This window comes from Amphiura filiformis, chromosome 7 (assembly GCF_039555335.1).
Source record: "Amphiura filiformis chromosome 7, Afil_fr2py, whole genome shotgun sequence".
NCBI lineage: Eukaryota > Metazoa > Echinodermata > Ophiuroidea > Amphilepidida > Amphiuridae > Amphiura > Amphiura filiformis.
Genome location: NC_092634.1, coordinates 24,046,397 through 24,070,155, shown reverse-complemented (window position 1 = coordinate 24,070,155; position 23,759 = coordinate 24,046,397). Strand labels below are relative to the sequence as shown.

Genomic DNA, 23,759 nt, shown 5'->3' with positions numbered 1-23,759 from the left:
TTGAATTCTCCATATTGGTGCGGCTATGTGTCGTCAGTAATATTATTACAAGCTCGGCGGCGTTCAGTGTGGCGGCAAGGGAAATACAACTTGGTTGGTTTCACTTGCCTCACAGCCCGTTCATAGAAGAGCTTTTCAAATTGACTCACAAGGAGCTCTTGTGATGGCAGGGGACGTTTCAAACATGATTACTCCCAGGATCTACGGGAGATATTACCACCAAGATGCGCCCCCATTTTGTCAATTTTGAGAGATGAAATGGTTTAAGAAATTGTTTTGATTGTATCAAAAGATGATGGAATCTAAGTAGGCTTGTCAATTTATCCATAAAAGAACCGCTTTACACTAGGATCTCAAAACATTCTCACTTGTCAGGGCAAAGTTCCTTACTTTAGATTTCTACATACACAGAATGACCTTTCCATGTGTTGGGTGCAAAAACTCATCCTCTACAACCCGAGTTCAACAATTGAGATGTGAATATTTGAAAGTGGAATACTGAACTCTGTCAATGAAGATGTGACCATTTTGGCAAAGTGTTATGAAATGAAATCATGTTACTTATCTGACATATTTTCGGCCGCAATGAAATGCTATTTCTATGAATTCCATGCATTGACAATATTCTAGTGTCACCCAGCGATGATGATGTGAGAAGTGAAAATTTATTTAAAAAAGCAATTTTTACGAGTTGATGGACAAACAATCATGGCTCGATAAAGTGGGGATTTTGGGAAGCTCCTTCCCAGGAAATGTTGGTGTTTGGAGGAAATTCTGGCATTTGGAGGAAATTGTGTCTTTTTGAATATAAAAACATGCTAAAATTAGTATAAATTGTGGGAAATTTAGCTTGCTTCCCAGGAAATTAACATTATTTCAAGCCCTGCTGGACAAATGTATCTTTAATTTATTTGAGTGATAATGAAATCAGGCAAGGTTGACTTGAAAAGCAATGACAAACTTTCTTTGTTTATTGTTGCCTTCTTTCAACCATGAAACCTTCTTTTGTGTGCTTAATATCCTATTGTGTTCCATGGTCACCACAATTTAACAGCAACTCTCCCTCCACCTGGCCATATGCAATTCACCAATTTACACACTAATTGAAAAAAGTCAGGGGAAGTAAAAAATTACAATTGTAAAAAATACTACTTATTAGATCAAGATAAATAATACCTATTAGGTACCGGTACATCATTCATTCTTGTTTCAAGATTAATTAGTAAACCAGTTAAATATAATACAAAACCAGGCTTAAAATAATAAATTTACCAAAATATTTCAGAAAATTGAATGATGTTCACTTTTGTCATGAAAAAGGCCATCTGTTTGCAAGGGACAAGACAGACAAAGAAGAGAGAGAGAGAGATGTAAATTATAAAGACAGACTCTCTGAGACGGACAGTAGATGAAGATGGTTGATGAATTTTAACATAATCATTTTTAATTAAATTTGATTTTGCTGCATGCTACACTAATTTAAACAGACCATGCTGAACTTGAAATGATGCAAGAGATTTGAAATTCCCACCACGAACCCATAAATTGAAAGAATGTTTATTAACATTTGATTCCTAACCTTCATCGTAGTTCATTGATTGAAAAAAAATCAGAACGAGATAGTCGCTTCTCGCTAGTTGCAATAGGAGACAAGGTTTATGTTTCAGTGTAAATTGGAACAGAGTGTTGTGTTGCATGTGACGTGTAAACACCATTTGCGTGCCGCAGTGGTGTACTCCAGTGACCTAATTTGCACCCAAATTGTTCATCATTTTCTGCCTGGCAGGTGTTTTAAGGCCATGACCGCCGACAAAGCAAACAAGAGTTTTTTGTATTCAGGCCAAGCAGGAAGTGAGATGGTTTTGGGGGAATACCCGAGTGTTATTGATTTGTTGATTAAGGCGAGTGTCATTGATAATGTTCCTTTAGTGATGCTATTATTATTGGGTAATTCCCGCAGGAAGCATGTTAGCTCACTTTGCCTGCTGATAAGAAAGACATGAATAGGGAGGATCACATGATTATATAAAAAGCATAACATTTGTGGAGTGGCTTGTTTCTTATTCAGTACACATAGTGAGATGTAGGATTTGAGTGATTTAGGACAAAAAGACATCTTATTTTGATTTGATCATAATCATTTTTGTTTTTATTAATTTTATATTATAAGTTTCAATTGACAGTAATCTTGTAGTAGATTGTACTCTCATAAGTGTTTAGGGAATTCCAATAACAAGCGAAATGTCATTAATCATAAAACATCTTAGTCTTTGTTTACCTTGCTATAATATCAAGTTAATGCCATCCTTATTGAGTGCTCTTTCAATACAAACTACTGAGTGATCAACTGGGGACAAGATTGGAACTACTTGAAAAATAATACTTATATTTCCTTTGATTCTTATTCTTGTTTGACCACTGAGTGGCAATAAGTGACTTTACCTTTTAAAGCCTCTTCATTGGTTACACTAATCAATAAAATATTAAACAGGTCAATAAAATAAGTGATCTGATTTGTTGATCAATGATTCATTTGTCAATATTATGAACCTGGGGATTAGGAATGTAAACACACAATTTTAAGTGAACAATTTTGTGAACATTTTAATTTGTTGAAATGGCATTGGTTCAAATTTTAACAAGTTGTTATCTTTTAACCCTAACACTGACCCATGCTTTTTGGTATCGGAAGTCAGAGAAGATCCGATTTTTTCAAGAAGAAGAAGACTTTTGACTTGGCACCCCGGATTCGAACCTGAGACCCCTCGCATGCCAAGCTTAACGAACGCGACCGGTAGCTGCTCGGGTTATTGCTGCCCGCCAGCAATTCCGTGATCATATCACACTTCGGGTGATTGCGCCATCGCAGACCCTGGGATGCATGCATGTTATGAATTTTTCATCGTGGTATTTTGTGGTTTTTACTGGTGTTAGGGGTAAAGGACACTCTAATCTGGAAAAATACATGTATGTATTTTAACCCTAACACTGACCCATGCTTTTTGGTATCGGAAGTCAGAGAAGATCCGATTTTTTCAAGAAGAAGAAGAATTTTTGACTTGGCACCCCCGGGATTCGAACCTGAGACCCCTCGCATGCCAAGCGAATGAACGCGGACCGGTAGCTGCTCGGGTTATTGCTGCCCGGCCAGCAATTCCGTGATCATATCACACTTCGGGTGATTGCGTCATCGCAGACCCTGGGATGCATGCATGTTATGAATTTTTCATCGTGGTATTTTGTGGTTTTTACTGGTGTTAGGGTTAATTGTATTCATTTGCTACTTGCTTATTTCGGGTGGTTTTCCCGAACCACAACAGCTCTCCATATCCTCCTGTCCTGCATCACCGTTCCCAATTCAGATGCTTCCAGTCCGGTGTCTTGCTTGAGTACATCTACAGATGTAAGGGGGTATTCAATTAATGGATGTACTTGATTGTAGTGTTATGGAATCCTGGTGGCTGTGAAAATTTGAACTGAAATGGGGACTTGCATTATTTGCTAAAGAAAGTAGCTTGAAAAATATAGCAGATCAATAATAATAAGCAGATCAAATAATACTTAGAAATTCATTAGTAATTCCAGTGCTCCATTGATTGTTACCTATAATTAAAACATATACAATTGTACATGTATAATGGATCTAAATCTGATTTATATACTTTCATGGATATGTTTTTTTCATCATATTGGTTGTGTATTTAAATTTTGTGTGTGTTAGGCTCTTTACAGCTTTTCAGAAAGTAGCAAATGGAAGTTATCAAAAGTTATTTTAATTAAAAGAGAAAATCAAAAATAAAAATGAAATAATTAAATATTTTGCAATTCTCTGCTTTGGATGCGGGCGGTAAACAGGAAACTAAGAATTAATTGTGAAGGGCCTTATTGAAGATATGCAAAGATTATGCAATCTTATTTAGTTATTGAATTATAAAGGAATTAAATTGAGTCGGTCATCTTATTGATAACAAAGTGTTAGCTGTCAAATGCAGCACCAGAACAACATCGTGAACATATAACACACAAACATGTTTTTAAAGTACTAACAAGTAACATGGAGAGGTGTACCTAATTTCAGAATTACTTAGATATTTTTATTTAAAATGCTATTCCGCAATTTATGTGTGAACGAATGAACACACCTCTTGCAAAACTGATACTTGTGTCAAAGATGAAAAATTCATTGTGTCAAAATTAGACGGATTCAACTGTCAGGTTGTGGTTTACAATTGTACATTTGTGGTTCATACAAGTGTCAAAATGCACTATTATGGCTTATCTTTAGACATTTTTAGAGGAAGGATCACCTGAATGATCAAAAAGTGACAGGCTAGTATGTTCATATAATTGGCAACAATTTGGCGTTATTTAAGATCAAATTTTGGGCTTATAATTCTTTTGGTACAAATTTCCAGTCTACCTCAACCTGTAAGCAAGCGATATTATTTTCCTACATGCATTTGGAAAGGACCAGGAAATGCAGCAAGTAGTACCTGGCTATTGTTTATTTTCTTTGCATCGTTGGGTTGGCTTATCGCCATCAACAGATGGCGCATGGACACGCAGGCTCCTCATAATAGAAACTTAATGGCTCACTACATCAAATATGTATCATGTCATGAATAATAAATTTGTTAACAAAACAAGATGCTCATGTGCAATGAATAATGCTGAATTTGCACTGTAGAGGGTAGCATTTTTGTTGTATCAAAACCAGGGCATCCAATACACAGTAAATAAGGCCATCTTGATTTAATAGTTCGCCTTAAAACCGCCACACGCATTAGTAAAATCGCCCGCTGTTTGCGAGTTATTCAGTTTTTTTCGCTATTTCTTTTCTCCAAATCCACCACACAAAAATCTTACGTCTGACATTGCCAGACGTCAAAATAGCCTAACTCGTAGATTTCAGAAAAATTATTCATCTTGACCACAGAGAAACCTAATGAGAGATGAAAAGGTGGTCTCTTGTTAAAAAGCTTGTCCCGCAGATTAAAAAAATTCAAGTAAAAAAACCCCTCAAAATACGCATTCCGCATTAGGTTTTAACTTAGGAAGGGCTTTGAGACAAATTGATAAATTAAGATTCATGGCCTAAGGGCGAATCGCCCCAAAATTTCACAAAATAACATGTGAAAAATATCAGTCAAACTGTCAAAGACAAAATGTACATTCATGTAGATATAGTGTTACTTTTCATAAAATTTGTTCAAAAATAGCCCTCGCAATCAAAAAAGTATGGTCAGAACCATAGGACAACCTGCCCCCTATTTTTGTTTACATTGCCTGTTTTCTTAACGTCCAAGGCCCTCAAAGATATGTTAATATGTGGTGGATATATCTTAGTAAAACAAATGAAACATGGTTTTCTGTAGAAAAAAGCCAAAAAGTTGGCTTTCCACAAGCTTCTGGACTCTGCAAGTTACCAGTTGGCAATTACTCTTTTGCAAAAATTTAGTAAAATTACAGCCAACAACTTGGATTCTGATTCCCATACATTATCTACCTACTGTTAGACTCTATGTGTTACTATATTAAGCAGGTCAGCATTGAAATCCTGATGCCATTATATCTGTTGTCATTTTTTTACAATCGCTAAAAGTTCACGTAATCTAGGGCAGCGAATACGGTGAATTAATAAGGGAAAGGAGAGATGGAAATTACGAGTTCACTTGTCCTTCAATTACGTCTGCGTGGCGGGAGTCAGGGTGGAATAAAAATGTTGTGTTTATGGTGAGATTCAGGTGAAACAAATTATACGCTACCGACAAAAAAATATGTAGGCTGGTTAGTTCCTGGTGGCACTGAGCTTTATTACGCTCTGACTCACTCTTCCTATACTTAAAATCGCAGCTGCTTGGATGCAAAGTGTTTCTAGAAGTTGTTACTAATGTTTACAATGTTCATGGCTATTAACATAGTTTCAAGAACACTTGACATGTGGCCATTGTAGTTTTTTGCGAAATTAACACCAAAATTGACATTTGATGCATCCAGCATGTTATGTGTCCAAGTTGAGAAGAGGAATCACACAAAATGTTAGGAGCCTTGTTTTTGAAGTGTGTGGATCAGGAAATCTGTTTTTGTTGAAGCCAGGAACATACCAATTTTGGCATTAGCCTGTGAAAGGGGCACTGATGAAGCACAAGTTGGGTCTGTTGATTGCTGAAATGAATGAGATTGCTTGATATTATTTTGACAAAAATGACATGCTACAGTAAGGTCATTTATTTATTTAATTTGTATGTTTGGTTATATTTTGTATTGGATGCGAGTTGTATTGGATGATAACTTATTTTAATTGCAACATGAAAAGAATGAAATGGTTCAGTAATGTGAACAGACAAGTATTAATTGAATATTGTCAGTTGATATTTGACTTATATTATATTGGTATTTGAGAGAGAGGAAAAAAAGCATTGTAAGGTAAATGTCTATTTCTTCAAACTTAATTTAATCAGTTTGGCAGCATATTCTAGTAAAAATATCCCCCAAACTAAATGTAATTGCGAACTTGCTATCGTTTTGTGTGTGTGAGTGTTTTTGTCATACTTTTGTACTCGACTTGTAATTTTGATGTTCAAATTTTTTTACTGTAATTACTTTTTAGTCCTGACTAATCTTTTTGCATTTTGTAGGAGGAACATCACATACTTGGAGCAATTTAATCAAGGAAGGTCACGTATGTCACACATCCACAAACCTGTTATTTTAATATTTTCTTATTATGTTATTATTGTTTTTTATTGTGTCTACAGGATTTATCCGGCTCACTAGATGATCTCACAACAGGGAATGAATATAACCAGAATCTACAAAGTAGTAACCAAACCAACAATACAGCGCCCTCATCCCAAGCAAACAACGACAACTACTCAACATCGTCCTCGTCCCAGTCCCCTCACATGCACCCGTCAGTGTCGGCCCTACGACCGTCACCGTCACCTGTTGGTTCCCCGGCTAGTCATTTATCCAGGTCTTCTCTCTCGCCGTCAAGTGTGCCAGGTAAGTCATGTCCCCCACTAAAGGTGTTGCGTTCGAACCAGTTGTCACAGAGATATTATACGATTGATTTTACAAGCTTTTTTACATGGAATCTTCTCCATATTGTTTTCCGATATCAAAATTTTGATATCCTTGGAAACTTTCAGATGGACCAAAATACCGCAAGGCCTTACTCCCACCCTGGTTCAAAATATAAAATGGTCAATACATAGTTCAGTAGTTGGCAAAACCAAAACAAGTTAATATTTTAAAGTGAATCTGTGTACAGGCTAACAAAGGAGTGTAATTTATAATTATGTGTAAGGAAATGCAAGTAGCTATGTGATCTTGTATGAATGAGCTTTGGAAAAAGATTAAGAGGGCATTTTGAGTTTTGGAAAAAGATAAGAGGGCAGCAATAATTGGACCTTTCAACCATTATTGCCAAGTGGGGAACAGATCTCGTCTCAGGTGCTCAAGAAAGCTGTTTGTTTTTGTTTTGTTTGTTTGTTCGTTTGCTTGCTTGCTTTATTCTTTGGTATCAACATGTACAAATCAAGGGTTGATTACCACAATGCCACACAAAGAAAATATACCACTGCATTCATTCCCACCATAATGCATTATAAAACGTCAAAGATTAATTACACTTTGAAGAAATTCAAAATATATTACATGTATTGTAAGAGCTGAATGTTATTTGTCAAAATTAAGATGTGTGGTGTTATGATTCTATGTAGTAGACCAGTTGTGTTGTGAAGCTCATCCGAGGAGTAGGCATGGAACAACAAACTCTTAAATCCAAACATAAACATAGCATGCTGCCAAGTTGATTTGTGCTTTGTCTTCAACATGCATGCACAAACCAGGAATACTTGTGTATTGAATTTAATTTGCAATATTATCCTGTCTCTGTGTTTTCTTTCCATTGGCCTGCTTGCTCATAGTTACGGACATTGATAATAATGATATTACATTTTCCACTTGACAAAATTTGCTCCAATCACAGGTGGACCTGTCACCCCTCAACCTCCCATGGTACCACCTTCCAGCCAATCAGATAGCAGCTCTCATAATCAATTGAGCCAATCACCAGTTGGCTCACAACCGGACAACAGAGGTAAGAATTCATTGCCAGTGTTTGAGTACATTGGTTTTAAGCATAGCATGTAGACTGTGTTGTTTGTACATGGGTCGTTATGGATTTGTTAATTTTATCATTCAGTTTTGACAGATTGTGCCATAGGCTATGGATCACAATGGCCTCATCCCAATGGCATAGTTCAATAACCTCAATTAAATACTCATAGTGCAAAAGTTGACCTCAAGTTGCAGAGTATGAGCTTTTGACCCAAATTTTCAAAGGTCATTCAATGAATGTACAAATGTATTGGGAGTCAATGAACTGTGCCCTGATAGATGAACATGTTGTGGATCCTAGCGATAGCATAAATTCCAGGATGAAGTTGAAAAGTATAACTTTTCTTCCTTAGATCCAATATCATTGTAAAATCACATCATGTCAACATTCAGGCAAACTAAAAAGTTAAATTTTCATTGAACTAAAGAAGTTTGAGCATAAACAGAATGAAATTTGTGCATTGCCATGAGCTTTGCCCGAGCTGATAAGGTCTGCTGATCAGATTGTGGTATGAATTGACAGTGATTGGTGTTGCCACGGTGATGCAGCCATGTTATGTCAAAGGTCAGTCTGTCAGGACATGTGGATTGTGTTTCTTGTTTGTGTTCATTCACTGAAAGAGATTGATGAGCCATTACTGACTGCATTTAGCGAGTGAGCACCCAAAGAAGCCAGTCGAGATTGGAATTGATTGGTGAATTAAAGCTTGCTCCTACCCTGGGATGTTTAAGCGTTGCGTGCTATGTTGTTTGTGATGCAGCCCAGCACTCTGGCTGTTGTCTGATCTTATTCCCGGTGTCGGATGCAATTTTTGTTTAGCCATGCAAGTCCTGACCCTAAGTGTCCTGAATCATTTTGCCTGTTAAAAGCTGCCAGAATCAATTGTCCGTAGAGTGGGCGAGTGAATTGGTCGATCGGGTGACCAGGTAGTTGTGATGCGCAGTAGCTGCAATGCAATTTGCAATGTTATTATGTAATGAGGGAATATCTCACCCCTGGAACTTGTATTATTTTGTTCAATTGAAGTAATAATTATTGAGTAATCGATGAAGACACACATTGACTTTAGTTTCCCTCCTGAATGTCTCTCTGTGATTGTATGTGTGAGGAACTGACACCATCAATGAATTGGAAGGCTTATCTCTTATTTTGTCCAGTTTTTCTTGTATCATTGATGTATCGGATGGGATGGCCCTTTTATTGCAAAAGTTCCATGGAATATTTTGATTTTCATTCATTTTTGCATTTCATTAATTTATATAGTCCGACATTTTGCAAGGACCATATTTATCCCATTTCCACACACCAATAACTAGGACTGGAATGTGAAGATGCTTTTCCCGCTTGATTTTATGATACCGGTCTAATCCTGGTGATTCTACTTGACCGTATGCAAGCAAGACGGGTTGCTGAGCTCATCAAAAATTCATGTTATGGGACTTCCGCGCTCTACATATAAAACTTTTTGAAATGACATTTTAAAGAAACATAAAAATAAGATGCAAAATATATTGTGGTATGAAGAACCAGAATTGTAATCATATTTATTGAAAAATAGAATTTTTTTTAACATAATCGGCAATCAAGATTGTGCAAGCATAACATAAAAGAAAGCATGTGAAGGGAAGCGTGTGTAAGGCACATCTATTTGCAATAAAAGGGCAATCCATTTATTGTGGGTGTTTAGTACTTCATCCATTGTATTCAAGTTAATGTTGAATCGCACCTTTTATGTCGTCTTGACGTATCATGCATTTTTCACCTCATCTAAACCGTAACTCCAAACATTTACAAGAGAAAACTGTTCCCACAGTCAATGGGGTATTCAGTTGAAATCCATACACCCCAATGGAAGACATGACCTTAATTTTCAACACAGGGAGTGTGAATTTCAAATAGGGTTACCTGAATGGGTGACTATATTTGAAATGTACACCCCTTGTGTGGGAGATTAAGGTCATATCTTCCATAGGGGGTGTATGGATTTCAACTGGAATAGCCCATGTAGTGACTTGAAAATGTCAAGATGAAAAGTCTGAGAAATGATGATTGAATATCTAGCTAATAATGGTAGAGCTGTAGTAGAGCATGGCATGTTACATTGAGCATATTATGACTGGTCTTTCTTATGTGTATTGGTGTTGATGCAAATCAAACCACTGGTATTAGGGTCCCACTTCTGTGCAAGAAGAGTAGAGTAAAATGTTTTATTAGGCTGCAATATTTTGATAATACTTTTTTTGAGGGAAATATGAATTGTGAATGTGTGGCCTTGTTATTCGTATTAGTCGGACATTGTTCATTCATCTTAACATCTCACAACTTAATGAATATTTATTATGTATCACAAGATCTCATCAATTGGGCCGGCATCCAAGTACAATATTTTGCCAATTGCAATATGTGCGTAATCACGTAGACCCAAGATTTAGGTCTTCAGATTAGCTGCTGATTTCAAATGTGAATGCAGTAGAGGTGATAAAACCGATGTAGCTGGGTGCAATAGGTCATTTCGGTTAGTACAGATTATAATATAATTGCAAGGTAGTTGAATATTGTATGTGGATACAGGTGTAATGATTCAATGAGATACCATGATTACCTGATAAATATTTCCCGATTTTTAATACCATTGCTTCAGTAACAGTAGCTTCAGTAACACTAACATTATCCGTAGTAACATTTTGGTAATTTTAAGTACAAATTAATTGATCACTTCAAACGATACAATTGTTAACCCCATGAGAACTACCTGCCGATTGGCCAAAAAAGAAGTTTTCATTATCAATTGGCCCAATCAGCAACATCGTTAGAATAATTTCACCACACAAAAAAATTGGGGTGAATTATTTGCAAAGCTCCATTCTGATTGGTGATTAAAGTGAAGATATCATGTAATTGACCAATCAGACGCAAAGTTAGATCGGCAGGTAGTACTCAGGGGGTTAAGCATAAAAGAAAGTCTTGGACAACATAATATTAGTGCAAGCATGCTCATTCTTAACATAGTCCATGAATGCTTTGTGTTGTATTGTATTGTACAGTTTTTCTACCTCCGTCATCATCTCTTGAAGTTCACCTTGTAATTGGTGCTATATAAGTCTGGATGCAAATAATATTTTATTCCCCTTTGAGTCTTCGTAAATAGCTAGCTATGCATGAGTTGAAACTTTCCCAAGTTTTATTCATCATTTTGATAAGCAACAAGTTAAGTTTTCATACAGAAACTGTTTCCAACTAAATTTCTCCCAGTATACATTGTACTGTGTACCGGGATATTTTTGCAGTGTAAATTTTTCACGATTTTAACTGTTCATAGTGCCAGTTACATGCTGTTTCTTGTATTCACAGTTTACTATTGAAGCATATGGGTCAAAAATATTTTGCGGGCTTTTAAATTTTGTGTTCTGAAAATTAACCACAAAAATCGTGAAAATAAAAAAATCTCAAAAATGTCCCCGCTATATGGTACCACTTTCAGCAAGTGCCAAATGTTACCGGCCATCTGTTTGTGAAAAATAATACTAAAGGAAATAATGATGATTCTGTTCATTTTGATCCATGTGTACTATTTATCGTGGTGCTAATTGCACAATTCATTTATTGTGCTTCATTGATATCAATTACAGATTATTTGTATAAAATGTGCTTATGTTCAGTTTGATAGCGCCCTACTTTCAGCATGCATGATTTTTATTTTGGTTAAATGTGTCGAGTGTTTAGATGATAGTAAACAAGAATATTAGTAGTGCAAGCATTTATTCTTAATCCTGAAGTAAATGCTGTGCATTGTAACAACAAAACCACTTGATCAGTACCAGGAATGGGTATTTGATTCGCTATTTTTGTGCACAGCTTCTGAAAAATTATTTCTGCATGTCAGCGGTCTTTAGCAAGCATGATACATCAAGTTTTCCAATCCATTATTATTACTTCTTTGCCAGCCTTGTACTGATCAAAGTTGGCTTTGATAGGGTGATCTCAAAAGCATCAAGAATGCTCTCACTTATCGAAAGCAGAAAAGACAATTGAACACAATCATCAGGATAGCAAACAAAACTTTTTGTGACTTTTGGAGGTACCCTCTACCTAAATACAATTAAGACCCAAGTTTCGACTTATATTTGGGCTTATCCTTCGTGTAAGAGAGCATGGAACTTGGTAAGCAAAGGTTACAATGAGGGATAATGAGCTTTATTCCGCGATCATTTTACACTAAGGATAAACCAATATTTGAGTGTCCGATGTAATGATCATTAGACCTGTAGATCCAGGATTTGTTTGTAGGACCAGGATTTCTTTGAACAAATAAGATGCCTGTCTTGAAGGATATGACTGTCACTTCATATTGTGAGACCAAACAGGAATTATAACATTGCTTGTACATATTGCTGGTTTGTTGTAGATTTCTAGCTATCATTCTTCTGAAGTTTATTGCTTTAAAAATATAAACCATAGAAGGCATGTTGATGTGTGGCAAAGAAACAAAATAAACATAATTATTAATATGGGTCTATACTACATTTGACAGGATTTTCTGTAAACTAATTATAGTACAAGGCTATAGACTATTCACTGTAGAAGTGGCGTAATAATCGGATTAACTACCATAGCGATAGATGAATACAATTTTTGAATAGATCGTCCTGCACTACAAGCAGGTTGCACTCATCACCTCTGTATGCCTGCAATCCTAGATTTAATACAATACGGCTCTTTTCAAAGATACTAATCTTACAGGTGCTAGTGATTAGCATTTCTTTGACATCTATGGTTCAGTGCATAGGTACCACGTGAATGTTGTACTGCAGGGCGATCTATTCAAAAATTCTATATATGTGACGTGTCATGTCAAAAGGAGACACTTTTGGGCAGGTTACCAATTTGGAGATTTTTACATATCTTTAATATGGAGATATTTTGCTCCACAATGCCGTTTTTCCCAATGTAATCGGACATTCCTAAACGAAGATATTGAGTTTGTAAGTTATGGTATTATAAAATTGGAAATTGAGATATCGGCCTTTAAAAATATTATTGACAATGTTGAGAGTAGGAATTGCCTTGAAAAATGTCTCCAAAAATACAAGATGCTAGTTATATTTGGGTCTGAAACTATCAGACAATATTTTTAACATTAATAACATCACAAATTCAAGAACAAACCCAAATTGTGAAAAAAATCACCCATGGGCAGATTTTTGGCTATTTCTCCATTTACGATCCTGCCCAAAAGTGTCTCCTTTTGACATGACACATCACATATATTGCTATGGTAGCCGTACATCACTTCTACAGTGAATTTCAAACATGAGTACCGCTACATGCTTCAGCCTATTCAAAGACATCTCAGTATCAGTAGTTGTGTCCAGACAGCATGCAAACACTCAAGAGGACCAGAAACTTTGAAGTTTCAGTCAGGGGTTTCACCCGAGGTTTGACACCTCAAACCCACAAGATATTTAGGGCGTGTGGACACAACTCTTGACACCTCAAACCCACAAGATATTTAGGCAAGGGGTGTCTTTAGGGTGTCCAAAATGGTAAAAAATACCTATTCTACAAAATCAGGGTGTCCACTTCTTCCTATTCACTCCATTATAAAAATCAGAATTTTAGGGTGTCCAAATTGAAAACAAGGTGTCCAATGACACCTGGACACACCTCTGGCTAATGCCTTGTATTTAGGGGGTGTGGACACAACTTGGAGTGTGTGGACACAACTCGGTGACTACGAAATTCATTTCTGCATTGGGTGTTTTGTGCTTGTCTGAACATGGCTAGTGTTGCAATCCATTGGGACACCCTGTACTAGTAAGCTTTAGTATTTAAAGGGAAAACAAAGAATCCAACTTGATTCACTGGGTAATTGCTACATGTACACTCATTTGCAAAGATCTTTCTGATTGGCTAATTGAATCACGTCATCACACCAGCACCTCCGATCAATCTGCGTAGCATCGCGTGACGTAGGCATGACCTGGTTCTTTTTACATGATGGACGGCCAGTGCGAAAGTTGTCTGCAAAATAGTGTAGTGTATAGTGTGCTATTGTTTCAGGTTTTAGATTTGTGCCATGCCTAGTTTGACCACTTGATAAGTATGTGTTCATTCACAATAAGTCCCGACTTATTGGAAGATGATTACTCAACACAAAACAAAATAAAATACCCTTTAAATCTGGTTGGTCTTTTTTACCCTTAAGTGGCAAAAGCACTTAAAAACTATATATGTCCTCCTACTCCGGGAAGAGTAATCGGGACCGATGTTTGTTCCCTTTGTGACGAGAGTGCACTGTTTGTAATATCCACAAAAATACTTGCAAACGGAAATTTTGCACATTCAGGAAAAAAGGCTGTTTTGTCCAGTACTTGTGACAATATGAAAGTGAAAGTGTCAAATACTGATTGAGTGGATGATGCTCTGCTTAGTAAAAGGAGATCAGGTGACTGTCACATGACATCCTGTGCAAAAACATTATCTGAAGGATGTGATTTTATCAAATATTATATCTAGCGATGGATATTATCCTTGGTGGGAGTACATATTCTTTGACAAGCTTATGCCACAAGAGTCAAAAACTTGAGGGTTCATATTTGGCATGAATCGGCACATGTTTTGATTCCCATACACGTAGTCCTCATAGATCTATGAGGACTCGTTTAGATTCTCACAGCTTACGTGCACATTCTACATGTGGCATTTGGTGAGAATGTGGTGATTGTTGTTGAGCGTTCTTGAGAGATGGATCCTCTCCTCTCATAATTTGACCAAATAGAACCCTCCGGTAGTGAGTTGTTGATGAAACTTCTTGCACTAAGTGATTGAGACATGGCTATTGTCTGGTACTTGCAATGCAGGTCACAACCAGCGCATGAACCAGTCACCTTCCTCTGTGCAAGGTGGAGACCCACCTCCCAGCTATGGTGGTGGGAACTCGTCGCAGCAACAGCAGCCCAACAGCAGCTTCAGTGACGGGTTGGATGTGTACGGGGGAGGTAGTGGCTCGTACCAGGGTCCTCCTCCTAATCAGATGGCCCCTCATTACTCATATGGGGGACCACCCAGTTATGGCCAGAATATGCAGCATGGGCAATATAACCACCCACAAGGTATTGTGTGTGATTTGATTGATTCAATCCAAAGCCTATAATCATTTTATACTGGGTTATTCCAGTTGAAGTCCATACACCCCTTGTGGAAGACATGACCTTAATCTCCCACAAAGGGGTGTAGATTTTAAATGGAGTCATGTAAACTCTATTTAAAATTCCCACTCCCTGTGTGGACGATTAAAGTCATGTCTTCCATAGGGGTGTATGGATTTCAACTGGATAAGCCCATTTATTCACTTCAATCTTTCTTTAGTCTCTTCTTCTGTAACACTTCTCTCTTTGAATCCTTGCCGAAATCTTGTTTCAAAACATCTCTATATATATATGACTGTTGTATGTCTGTTGCATGATGGTGTTATTTGATACGTGCTAGCCAGATGCAATGTTGGGTACAGTACAGTGTATATAAGTAGTTAAACCTATTTATCAATCCACATTATTAAGCCCAAAGAGTATCTTCTGACCATATACTGAAGGCTTTGCCGTTTGATATTTTCAGGGGAGCTTTTAAACACTCTACTTGATTGCTACAGGAGAGCACTAAGAGAGCATTTTTACTGTACTGTATTATGTGGTTATTATTGTTACACCAAAGGTAGACGAGCAATAAAATGCTCTCCTCAGCTTTATTTGAGGGGAGTGATGGGGAGCAATCGCTCTAGCTCTCCTCAAACGGCAAAGCCTGATACTGCAGGCATGAGAATGGTCAGGCTTAAATGAGTGAATGTAATTCCAAAATTTAATTTTGATTTAATTTGTAGATTTAATTCCAAAACTCGGTCAGGCTTAAACTTGAATTCAGAGTTTTCTTTTTTCCCTGTCAAAATTCACACATCTGTTTAAATTTTCTGCCAATTTTGGAGTGCTGTTGCCCAAGTTTATGCTCTTTCTAATTTTTACGCCATTTACAGGTTTTTTCCGTCAACATTCATTCTCATGCCTGATACTGTTTTTTTTTGTAATTGTTTCAAAAGTATCACAAGGGTTGTTATGGTGGGCAAAAAGCCGACTTCAGGAGACTTGCCAGCAGTAGATCCCATCAAACTGTTCTTCAGAGTATTGTTAAACATAAGCAGAGCTGCCCAGTATAGTACTTTCATTATCAGTGAATCGGTGACATCGGCATGTTGTACGCAAGTGATTGCTATTTAAAGCTGCGCCCAATGAAATAAGCATTGGCCAGGCAAAGTTACTTACTTGCCAAGAGTAAAAGTACTATAGCACTTATGTATCAGTGTTTTGTACTTACATAATGATTTTATCAAAGAATGTGTGAAAACAGAATACTGAAAATACCACAGAATACTATTTATACATTTGTACATGAAAGAAAGAGTGAAAATACTGATTCTTTTTAAAAAGAAATCCTGAAACTTATTTTAGCAGGCTGGCAGCTCTGTGTCAGTATGAACATGAGTGTCATGCAACACCTGTGGTTATGGTTCTAAGGCCGATGCAATAATATTTGGTTCTCTGCCGTGATTTTCTGAATTGGCTTGATTCAGTAGGCAGCAGTAATGCCTCAAATTCACAGACACAAATTTCAATCAATCAAGCATTTATTACCTTCACAGGTGCAAAAACTTCTTGGGAGCACAGTGACCGAGCGGAACGGGCTTCGAAAGGTTGTGGGTTCGAGCCCCGGCGACGCCATCGTGTTGTGCCTTTGAGAAAGGCACTTTATCTCGATTACTCCTATTCACCCAGGTGTATAAATGGGTACCGGCATTCTTAAATGCTGGGAAGGTAACAGACTCGCTGTGGAGGAGGTGTAGCAATCCCCCTAGAGCAACATTACATGGAGGAGTCTGGCCCAATCGCCAATGAAAGAGAGATGGGCACTCCGATCACTGTTTATACATGATCGTCTCCTTTACCGTACTTTACTTTACCTTACATGACATATTTATATAAACACAAAAAGGTATATACATCCATATATACCTACAAAATAAACAATTATGGATGACAATTCAATATCTTTTGGCTAACATCTTTTTCGTCCCAAAGTTTCTTACAATAAGACTGACAAATATCTGTGTGAAAATTCAAAAATTTGTGTCTGTGAATCTGAGTATACTTCAGTCCTAACTTGTGAAGGTTATTTTTGGGCTAACATCTTTGAGTCAAACAGTAAATGTCAAAAACAGATGAAGGTATATACTGATTCCAAGATGATATCAATTGAGTAGCATCAGAAGCATAAGGAAGACTTGCCAACAAATTCAAATTTAGACAGCCTGTGTGGTGTTGAGGATTTGCTCCGTTTGTCTCACTCAGGCAGTTTTGTTGATTGGGTTCTATTATTAGTTCCCAGGAAAGAAAGCGTTGATTTGTGCACAGCAAACCTTGTGATACAACCATAATTTTAACCAGTTTCACTGCAATAGAAACACCAATGCATGGGATGAACTAGCAGTAAATTTCCTTGTTTTCAGGAATTTTGTGCGGGAAATGCGTCAAAAAAAAAAAAATTCATTGTGCTCTACATTGGAAATTGATTAGCATATAATACAATACATACTGCTTATACGAGAGTGATAGTAAAAATATATCATTCTAAATATATCATTTCATTTTAAGATAGATTATTCCTGGTGAAGGTAATGGAACAATCCATCTTTCAATGCGTAATGCTATTACTATTACTGGTATACATGTATAAGCAGTCGCTATATATTTTATGTTACTCATCTATTGATTCTGGAGTGGCTTTCACTAACATTTGCGATGTATCTGAAGTCTGCACACATCATAGCTCAGTGGGTTTGACAGTGGGTTTGGACTTATGTTTAGGACTTACGATGCATCTTACATGTTAGTGAAATGCATGTGATATACTCCATTTGGCTTCCTTGAGAGGTTATTTTTTTGGGGAAAAAGAAAAAAATGGTGCTCCTGCGAAAAACAGGATTTCCACATGGTTTCCATTGACGATCGTCTCATTGGTAGCCTGCTTGTTTATAACGAACCTTATGTGTTGGCAGCATTGATTTGTGTAGTTTATCTCTGTGGTGGATTCTTGAATGCAATACACGCAAAATCGAACATGGAAACCAAATAAACACTTGATGACCGCTAAAGAGATTATAAAATGCAGTTTCCATGCATTTCTGAATCCCGCAAGGGGAATAACTGCACATTTTGAAGAGTGTGTCGATCGGATATAAAAATTGTGGCTGGATGTGTCCCGTTTTCTGAGTTTCAATTTTTGGGAGTCATGCAGTGCGCATAGTATTAAAGAACTAGTGTTTTTACACACGCTTATGTACATCTGTACACGCACAAAGTAACTTCTACAATTGACATCACTCTCTTGAAGCCAAATGGATTATAGATGATAATTTGGTACAATTGTATTAATCATATAAGGTGCCTAGAATTTTATGCTGTTACGATACAGTATAAGCTTTTGGCGAATATCAAAAACAAAGGCACCAAGCTTTTGCGTAAAGTAAAAAAAAGTAACACCACATGGGTATTGACCCGGAGAATCTGCATTCGTAGAAAATCACAGAATTATCACCCATGTGTGGAATTTGGCGTATTTCCGTTGAATAATTCATTAAAAAAATGATTGACAAGTAACATATGTTATCAATGAATGAGAAATAGGCTATTCCAATTGAAATCTATATACCCTGGAAGACATGACCATAATCTCCCAACACAGGGAGTGTGGTGAATTTCAAATGGGGTTACCCATTCTAGTTCGATGACAAATTCTGTTGAGGGTAAAACACTATGTTCTGAAAGAATGTTGAGCATAGTACGTGAAGTTAACACCCTCCTGCCTGTGGAGGCAGCATAATCTTGGTTATAACAATGGAGAGAGCTAGTTCTTCCTGTCTTTTGCTGCAAGTGTTGAGAGTGGGAGCTAATTTGTTTTCTAAGATGTGTAAAAAGTTAACTGGAGCATGAATATGTAACTGTATTGATTAGCATTCCAACATGCAAAGCCTTGCTGCAGACTTGCTGTCTATAGACATTTAAGTATGAAACTAAGCTATTTGAGGCATACAGCAGTAGGCTTGGAAAAAAGTAGGGAATCTGGGAATTTCATTCCATGGAAATTTGGAGGGATATTTTGAATTATTTGAAATAATGTGAAAAAACTTGCTATCTTGGAGTGAAATTTGGCAGGAAATAGCAATTTTTCCAGCCCTGTACAACAGATTCCATATGTGGCATGCTGTTTTGCAGGTTAAGCTCAACAACCAAGATTTGCTTGCCTAGCAGCCAGGCTCATTATTATTTATGCTATGTTCGATGGTTTTCTTTTTAAAACTATGCTTACATTTCACTCTGATATCTTTATACTATGTTTTGACCAGGGAATTGTGTAGCTTCTTTAAAATTATGGCTCTGTGATTAAGCAAAATGAGTTGAATATTGGTTCAAAATATATTTTGGGATGTGAAGTAAAGATTTTGTAAATTTGCTTTGTGAACTTGAAAATAATCATCTTAATTTTGATGAGGAAGAGGCATACACTATCAACGATTTTAGATTTAATTAATTACAGACTGTCAAAATATCTGTCAAAGTTGTATCAAAAATTTGTCAAAATGTATCAAAAATTTGTCGAATTTTTTGTAATTGATTTGTCAAATTTTTTGTAATTTTGACAGTAATAATGATCAAAAAGAGTGAAGGATAATTCCTTTTGCTTATTGACATGATATTGCTTAATGATATTTCTTGTGAGTTGATTTTGTACTAGTAGTAGATGTTGTCGGGTTGTGTTTTTTCATAGTAGTAGATTTTACGCATGAAATTTGAAACAATTTTAGGTTTGTTCAGGATGAGCCTACTGACCAGTATTATCCTTGGTTTGCAGGTAACTTCAACAGATACGGGGGATACCCCACCAGCAGCTCAAGCGGTCCACATGGAGGCTACCCACAGAATCCATCCGGGGGTACTATGAACTTAGATAACAGAATGCGCGGTGGAAGCGGCATGGTGGATGGACCTTATAACAACTCACAATATGGATACGGCAACTCAGGAAATGCAGGTCCCAATCAAGGTCCCAATATGGGACCGATGGGTCCAATGAACTCACGAAGTCCTGGACCCACTGTGGGACCAATGGGTCCTATGAACTCGCGAAGTCCTGGACCTGCACAAATGGGTCCTTTGAATTCACGAAGTCCTGGACCTGCACCAATGGGTCCTTTGAATTCACGAAGTCCTGGACCTGCACCAATGGGTCCTTTGAATTCACGAAGTCCTGGACCTGCACCAATGGGTCCTTTGAATTCACGAAGTCCTGGACCTGCACCAATGGGTCCTATGAACTCACGAAGTCCAGGACCAGCAGGACAGGGTTATGGACTTAACCAATCAGATAGAACTGATGGAGCTCCATCGGGACCAACACCGCCACCCAACATGACAGCTAATACCAACAACCCTAGTGGCGGGACTGGCGGTGCCCCGGTTGGTAGTCCTGGTGCTGCCAATACACCAAAAGGCGCCCAGGCAGCAGCTGCGGCGGCTATTATGGCTGCCGCTAATACTGCCGCCAATAAACCTATGTATCACAGAACGCTACAACAACAACCTCAGCAACCTGGTCAAGGGCCACAGCAAAGATACCCACCTCCGTACCATCAACAAGCACAGTGGCAGCAGCAGCAGAATGCAGGTTATCCCACCTCTGGGGGCCCAGGAGGCCCTCACCCCTACTCTTCCGTACCCATCTCCATGCCAAATTCCATGCCTGGAAGTGGTCCACCACAAATGATGAGTAATTCCATGGGAGGAGGCAATGTGCCACCAGGTGCAATGCCTCCATCCTCAATGCCTGGGAATAATCAGATGCCGATGAACTCCATGCACAATTCCATGGGGACACCAAATTCCGGTCCAGGGATGATGGGTCAGACGCCTCCTAGTTCCACACCAGGGTCAGTTGCTAGTTCCATGCCTTCATCAATGACAGACTCATCAGACTCGTCAGAGGCACCTATCAGTGCTATGGGAGCAATGGCATCTGCAGTTGCCGCCTCAGATACCTCTTCACAGGCACCAACTACTACTGTAGCAAATAGTGTAGCAGGTAAAATACACTTGTAGTGAAGTTTTCTTTTTGTTTGGTAGTATAGTATCTAACCTAGTATTAAGTGTGCACCATAATATTACATAACATAGCACTTTTGTTGTCAAATTCATCATCAAGACATAACAAAAATTCCATTTGAAAAGGTGTAGTACCAATTCCTCATTTTAGCTTAGCTTGTCATCCTTTTTGTTTTGCAGTCATTTTATATTTTGATCAGTCAAATAATGCACAAAAAGAATATGGGTAAACTTTCATTTCATGACTAACAGTAGATACTAATTGATGTTGGGGAAAGATATAACCAGATTGATTACCCTGTCTGGGAGATGTGTTGTGATGGACCTATGAGCCTGCCCATTTATACCGGTTTTGGCCACACTAGATGCCCTGCCTTATGCATGGGTTATCCTCAATTTGGTTTTACACTACCACTAAATCTTAGTAAAAGGTTATGGCTATTAAACAGTCGACTGGAATCGGAACTAGTCAGGAGGTAAGCTGTTTGAGGCACAAATTTAAAAATAATGGTTCTGAGATTTTATTGCTGCACCCCAATTGAAATCCAATAGACCTTTTCAGGAAGACTTAAGAAAAACACCGATCATGCGTAAGCATAAAAATATATTCAACCAATCAATTTCTTGCGATTTGAACCCGTATTCTACCAGGTAGTGGACAATGCATTCAATATGCTGCGACAAATAAGAACTAACTCTGAATATGATTGGTGTGAACAGTCATACCATGTCATGCTCTCGTTGAATGTGCTGTTGTCAGTGTGTGATTGTTTTGTTTACCACTTGCTATATCTTTTTGACTTATTTTCCGATCAGCTGGAAAGGTTTATTGACACTTAATCTTGTTAAAACATTTTCTCAAGTAAACCATGTAATGTCCAAAATGGCATTTAAAGTTCCCTATCACAGTACTCATTTGAGCATTAACTTAGTGAAAACTTAATTTTTGAGAAATGATAACAATAATTACCAACTTGTATGATTTCTAACAACTACAGGTGCTGTAGCCACAACAGTTACTCAAAGCATTACCTCACCCGTCGCCACGCCAACGGTTAGTACCAGTAATAGTAACAGCAACAGCAGCATCAGCAGCACTGTAATAAACCAAGAGAATGAACAGCAACCCCAGTTGCCGAACCAACAACAGCAGATGCCCAATCAGCAACAGCAGCAGATGCCCAATCAGCAGATGCCCAATCAGCAACCGCAGATGCCGAATCAGCAACCGCAGATGCCCAATCAGCAACAGCAGATGCCGAATCAGCAACAGCAGATGCCGAATCAGCAACAGCAGATGCTGAATCAGCAACAAGGTCAACTCCAACCACAACAGGTACAACTAGTCAAGGTGGGAATATTAATACATGTGTGTCGTGTCTTGTTGCTGGGTTAGCATCGTAGTGTACAAAGGGGGATTACTCGCAGCAAGCGTCAGCCTCTACCTCTCAGAAGTTGTGTCGTGTGGTAAAGAATTTGGAACCCCGACTGACGGACATCGGGAAGGGGTGTGGTTTGTGTTCTTGCTGGTCAGGATGAGCACTGATTTTTTACAAGGATGAGTTTAGCATGTGTAGTCTATACTATGATCAGCTTGTAATAGGCGAGAATTATTCAGTTTTTGTTACTGCGCACGTCAATAAAGTCCCAACTTACGTCTGCGTAAATCACAAAAGCGCGCATGCGTCCATCAAGCAATATGCAAAGTGCGGGTCGCGTAGGTGGTGCGCCAAGCTGTTTGTACGCTATTCTATATAAATCCACGATGTTATGAGTCCCGCCGATTACGAGCTGATCAGAGTATAGATGGTGTATGTGTATGTTGAAATGCTCACGAGTATAACCATGTTAAAACCATCCATTTTAAAGTCAGTGTTTTGAGACTTGCATAAAAGTTAATGCATTTTAATTATGTGTTCCGCTTACAATTTTGGTGAAGCAAAATGCTTGGCATTCACACTGGCTGGGTGCCTGGAAATGTCTTATAAATTTCATTTACATCCGGTGATGGTTTTACCTTTTCAGTATCATCAATTAAAAAAATGTCTCGTAACCATGGTGGCAAGCTTATTTTTTTTGGAACAAATGGACTACTGGTGGTCATTTGGTGTCATATCTATATAACATTTGGTGGAGGTGTACCAAGCACACATCACTGGGTTTAATTACTAACAAATGTTGCATGACATTTGGCTTAAGAGAGTAAAATTTCTTTAACCTGTTTAAAATTATAGCTTTGGCCAATGCAGAGCAAAATTTACTAGCTGAATCTAGCTTTAACCTTGAAAGTTGATAATTAATTTTTTTTTTTAAAGTATTGAAATGTATGGGGAGGGCATTAAAACACTTTACTTACGATATTTTATTAAAGGTAGTCCTTGCAAATGAATTTAAATTTGGCCGCACTATCCACCAATTTGTATATAAGGGGA

At 37.8% G+C, this 23,759-nt stretch overlaps 1 protein-coding gene across 1 annotated transcript in view; it reads left to right on the top strand.

Annotated features, from left to right (window-relative positions):
* Positions 1–23,759, top strand: part of LOC140156922 (uncharacterized) — an 82,705-nt gene that overhangs the window by 37,409 nt on the left and 21,537 nt on the right. The window contains 5 exon segments of the mRNA XM_072179963.1: positions 6,759–7,005; positions 7,994–8,104; positions 14,986–15,237; positions 20,081–21,307; positions 22,326–22,678. Of these exon segments, the coding sequence (XP_072036064.1) occupies positions 6,759–7,005; positions 7,994–8,104; positions 14,986–15,237; positions 20,081–21,307; positions 22,326–22,678 (2,190 nt within the window).